The sequence below is a fragment of the Mastomys coucha genome, unplaced genomic scaffold (genome assembly GCF_008632895.1).
Source record: "Mastomys coucha isolate ucsf_1 unplaced genomic scaffold, UCSF_Mcou_1 pScaffold8, whole genome shotgun sequence".
NCBI lineage: Eukaryota > Metazoa > Chordata > Mammalia > Rodentia > Muridae > Mastomys > Mastomys coucha.
The window spans coordinates 54,047,423-54,053,019 of record NW_022196914.1 but is presented as its reverse complement, the minus strand read 5'-3'; the positions used below and the strand labels follow the sequence as shown (position 1 = coordinate 54,053,019).

Here is a 5,597-nt window from a genome sequence, read left to right as displayed (position 1 = left end):
GGGAGGGAGGGAGGGAGGGAGGGAGGGAAGGATGGATGTAAGTCTTAGAGTGGAGACAGCTTCATAGAAAGCAGACTCCAGGACTAGCAGGGGTAGGTCCACTATCAGCATGCTTGCTGGTGCACAACCTCATTCCCAAGGTGGTGGGGAGCCTAGGGCAAGGTGAGATTTTCAGGAGTTTAGCAAATATAATAGCCAGTGTAGATGCTTTCTAGAAGGGCTACCAGACCTGATGAGGCCTGAGGCAGGAGACCATGACAGTGTAACAAAGGAGGATAGAGGCAGCGCCCAGTCACAGGGGCCACCTTGTCTCCAGACAAGTTCAGACATGGCTGCAGGGAGAGAGCAGCCGAAGAACAGAGGGGGTGGGTGCAATCAATGTATGTCACACACATGTGAGAGTGCCATAGCAAACACACACACACACACACACACACATCCACCTACACACACGTGAAGTGCACTATAGAGAACACAAACACACACACACGCATACAAACATGTGAGAGTGGCATATCGAACACATACACACACGTGAGACACATATACACACATGCACACACATACACATACACACACATGAGAGCACCACAGAGAACACAAACACACACGTGAGACACATACACACACACATACACACACATGTGAGAGCGCCATATCGAACACACACATATGAGAGCACCATAGCGAACACATACACACACATGAGACACATATACACACACATATACACACATACACACAAATGAAAGCACCACAGAGAACACACACACACACATGTGAGAGCACCATAACGAACACATACATACACACATACACACACATACGCACACACACACGTGAGAACACCACAGAGAATACACACACACACACACACACACACACACGTGAGAGCACCATAGCGAACATATACACATACATGAGACACATACACACACACATGCACACATGTGAAAGCACCAAAGTAAACACACACACATACATATGAGAGCACCATAGCGAACACATACACACACGTGAGACACACACACACATGTGAGAGCACCATAGTGAAGCACATGATTCCCACGATTAATACATTCTAATAAAAATTCTCCATGTAGCACCGGCTGTCCTGGAGTTCACTCTGTAGACCAGGCTGGCCTCAAACTCACAGATCTCTGCCTGCCTCTGCCTCCTAAGTGCTGGGATTAAAAGTGTGCACCACCACCACCACCTAGCTAATACAAGATTTTAAAATGTGGCCAGGATGCCAGGACAGAAAGGTTACTGAATAGAAATTATCCTGATTCTAAATTTTAGGCTTTTAATCTCAAGAGACCTAAAGGTTTAAGTGGTGAAATGCCTTCATCTGGATTAATAAGCACTTACTCATAGCCGTACTTTCAGAGACTGATAAAGGCTCTGAGGGTGTTCTGGTATCCTGCTGTGTGCTGTGAGTGTATTGAAGATCCTGAAGTGTATTTTGTTTCCACAGAGCCAGAAAGGAATACTGGCAGAACCTTAGAATAGCTTCTGGCCGGCCGTACAACCCTTCGATGTCCAGGCCAGATGCTTGGGGAGTAACGAAAGGAGCAGCCGAACTGATGCAGCAGAAGGGAGCCACGACTGAGCAGCAGCTGAGGGAGCTCTTCGAGAAACAAAAATTCAAATCTGCACAGTAGCCACGAGGCAATGGTTTGGGGTGAATTCCTCCAAGTCTGGGCCACAATGTGTACCCAGAAGGAAAAGGTGGCTGAAAGTCAGTGTTTGTGTTAAGACCAGCCTATACCTTTGATTGGCGCTAGTTAGACAAAATGGAATCACAAATGGCATTTTACAGTTACAAAACTAGGTTTTAGAAATTTACTTAGAAGCAAAGAAAGGCAAAGTCCTCAGTAAATCCTAGATAGATTTCCTAAGTACCTGCCATGTAACAGGTGTACAGAAGCCACTGCAGCAAAGAGACAGTCACCCGGATGTCAACCATCCCATTTCAGGTAGGAACAGAGGACACAAGCCACTATAAGTGACATAGTAAGTACTCAGGGACCATATCATAGATGACACAGCCACCGACTTTATCTAAGGGGCTTCTGGCAGTGAATCCCAAGATCTTTTGAGCATGACCCTTAGAAAGAAACATCATATGCACCAGCCCTGTAAAACTTAACATAACCACAAAGAAGAAACAACGGATCTGTTCTGAGATTTTTCTGTCTGCTTCCATTCCATTTCATTAATAAAAACATGCTGGTTGAAAACCTTCAAGACAGCTTTTTTGTGGCCCATTAATGGTCTTGACTATTGCTGTGGTAAATGTATTCTTACAGAAAACCAGTTATATGGGACTAGCTGTTAAACATCCAGACCGTGGGGTCCTGTTCTGAGAACCCCAGCGTTCTCTCCATTTCCTGACTCACTCTGACCACAGACACACAGGCATGGCGGGGGAGGTGTTGGGGGAGAGATGACAAAGAGTAGAAGGTTACCCTGTTTATGCTGCTCAACACTGGACCCACTGAAGTGCTTCGAAGAGCCAGCTAGATGTGAAGCCAGAAGTGGGTTTATCACTTTGGTAGCTTAAAAAATAAGAAATTAAAAAAATAAATATGAAGATTGTATTTTACAGGAGTTTCTAGAGCAGCGGTTCTCAACCTGTGGGTCATGACCCTTTTGGAGAGTGAATGATCCTTTCACTGGGGCTGCATATTAGATACTCTGCATATCAGATATTTACATTATAATTCATAACAGCACCAAAATTACAGTTATGAAGTAGCAATGAGATAATTTTATAGTTAGGAGTCACCAAACATGAGGAACTGTCACAGCATTAGGAAGGTTGAGAACCTCTGTGCTAGAGGGACAGAAGAGAATGGGTTTATGTTTATTATGAGGAGTTTTATTATTAAAGTCATCTGTGATCTATTATGGTGATTACTGGCCGTGGTCTGGCTAGTCCAACAATGCCTGTCTCCCAGCAAAAAGCCCACAAGGCCGGATAGATACCTCATCTGGTCTTCAGTATACATTGGAATCCTAGAGAACTAGGTTCTACCCTTAAAGGAATGACTCCAAGGAACTTGTCAATGAGAGTGAGGACAAGCAAGCCAAAAGCAAAAGCTTCCTTCTACTACGCTCTTCTATAGAGACTTCTATAGGACAGGAATGCACCGTCCAAGTTTAGGGTGGGCCTTCCAACCTCAAATGATCCAGATTAGGATGGGTTTTCCCACTTCAAATGATTCAATCAAGAAAAGTCATTTCAAAAAAGAAAGAAAGAGAGAAAGAGAGAGAAAGAGAGAGGAAGGAAGGAAGGAAAGAAAGAAGGAAGAAAGAAGGAAGGAAAGAGAAAAGTCCTTCACAGGTGTGCCCGTCTGCTTGGATTTTAGTTGGTTCCCGATATAAAGTTGACAACTAGGATTAGACATCATTGTGGCTAGTGCCTTTATTCATAGCACTCAAGGTGCTGAGATTGTGAGTTCAAGATCAACCTGGTCCCCTTATCAAGTTCTAAGCCAGCTAGGGCTACATAGTGAAACCCTGTCTCAAACAATAAGTAAATAAAAGAAAATTAAAAAGACAGGGCTGGAGAGATGGCTCAGTGATTAAGAGCATGTGCTTCTCTTTCAGAGGACCAGACTTACCGATACATGGGTGGGTGTAAGGCCATCTACTGGAACATGAGTAGCTTTATTGGGTCCATATCCCAAAAGAAAACTGATTCTCCCGCAGAAGACGCCCATTGCCAATACCTCTTCATCTAGGGGTGGGACTTCGGGATTTCCTCCCACACTCATGCTAGGATTTTTGGCTGGATTGATCTTATGCAGGTCTTCCACATGTGTTCACAACTACCGTAAAGGAATATGTGCCATTGCCTGTTGTGTCCAGAAACCACTGCTGTGCTAAGTAGGTTTATGTGAACATGATACAAGCTAGTCATTTGGGAAGAGGGAACCTGGACTGAGAGAGACTGGCCTGTGGGCAAGCCTGGGGGACATTTTCTTTATTGATTATTGATGTGGGAAGGCCCAGCCCCATTGTATGTGGTGTCAACCCTGGACAGGTGGTCCTGGTATGTGTAAAAAAGAAAACTGAGCAAGCCAGTGTTCTTGCGTGGCTTCTGCATCAGTTCCTCTAGGTTCCTGCCTTGAGTCCCTGTCCAGACTTCCTTAGATGAAAGACTACAAGCTGAAGGATGAAATAAACCCTTTCCTTTCTCAGATTGTTTTTGAGCATGGCCTTTTATCAGAGCAGTAGAAAACCTAACTAAGGGCTGGAGAGATGGCTCAGTGGTTAAGAGCACTGATTGCTCTTCCAGAGGTCCTGAGTTCAATTCCTAGCAACCACGAGGTGGCTCACAACCATCTGTAATTGGATCTGATGCCCTCTCCTAGTGTGTCTGAAGACAGCAACAGTGTATTCATAACTAAAATTAAAAATAAAAAAAAAAAATCTTAAGAAAAAAAAAAGAAAAGAAAAGAAATCCTAGCTAAAATACACTGTTTCCTGCTACTACCTCTGGTTGTTACAATCTTTCCACACCCTGATGATACCTGAGCCTTAGGGAGAAGGGAGTGAGATATATGTGTTGCACTGGGACTGAATACTCCACAGTCCAACCAGAAAGTGATTGGTCACTTTCCCAGCATTCATGTTACTTTTGCTTCAGTGGGGGGGCGGGGGGGTGAGGGGTGCGGGACATCTGACCTTGCCAGGCCAGTCTGTTACTATAGTTCAACAATGTAGCCTTTTTCAGCTGTTAAAAGGAGCAGCTGTCATTTGTTTGCTCCAGCCTTTGCCCCCCACCCCCAACTGCATCCTGGAGGCACTTACTGCATTCAGTGGATGTTAAAAAGACTGCATGAAGTTGAGAGGGAAAAGTGATGGCAGGGATATGGGAGAAGCTGGGAGGGAATGGGGATGGATTTAATTAAAATACACTATGTACATGCATAAAATTTTCAAACAATAAAAAAGACAAATGAGAGACGTGAGGCTGTTTTGATTATACTTGACTCGTTGTGGCTCTGTAATTCTAGGCCTGTACAAAATCTCTACACCTCAATTTCTCCAACTATAAAAAATTGCAGCGCTGTTTATTTCATTGGAATGTTAGAATATTAAAACAGATAGTGTGTCTGAAGGGAAAAGAAACTCATAGAACTTTCTAGACGTTAATCCCCTGCTCCCAGAACACAGAGCTAATGCATCGTGAGCCCAAGCTGGTTTTCTTTGCCAGCTGCTATCTTCTTCTATCTCTCTTACATTCTCTAAGCAAGTTCAGTATCTTTCCTTCTTAGATGATAGAAAGGCTACTGGACTACCAGTTGTCTTACTCTGAAAAATGTTCTTCCCTTTAATATCCTTTCCAGAACTTTATTACAGCACAAAATATTATAGCCTTTCATCATTCTTATATCCTTTGATTTAAAAAATGTCATCAGGACAGCCAGGGCTATACAGAGAAACTCTGTCTCGAAAAACCAAAAGAAAAAAAAATGTCATCAGAAGGAACAATTATGGTTATGCTATTCTTGAACTGTATATCAACACTGTCTCCTAGTGGTGGGCTTCTCCATTTGACATATATATATATATATATATATATA

The 5,597-nt window shown here is 43.4% G+C and overlaps 1 protein-coding gene across 1 annotated transcript in view; it reads left to right on the top strand.

The window, feature by feature from the left end:
• The window catches only part of Bhmt (betaine--homocysteine S-methyltransferase), a 21,391-nt gene extending 19,137 nt beyond the window's left edge, over positions 1-2,254 (top strand). The window contains exon 8 of the mRNA XM_031360331.1: positions 1,478-2,254. Within this exon, the coding sequence (XP_031216191.1) occupies positions 1,478-1,664 (187 nt within the window). The 3' untranslated portion in view covers positions 1,665-2,254. The remainder of the gene's footprint in view (positions 1-1,477) is intronic.
• The last annotated feature ends 3,343 nt before the right edge of the window (positions 2,255-5,597 follow it).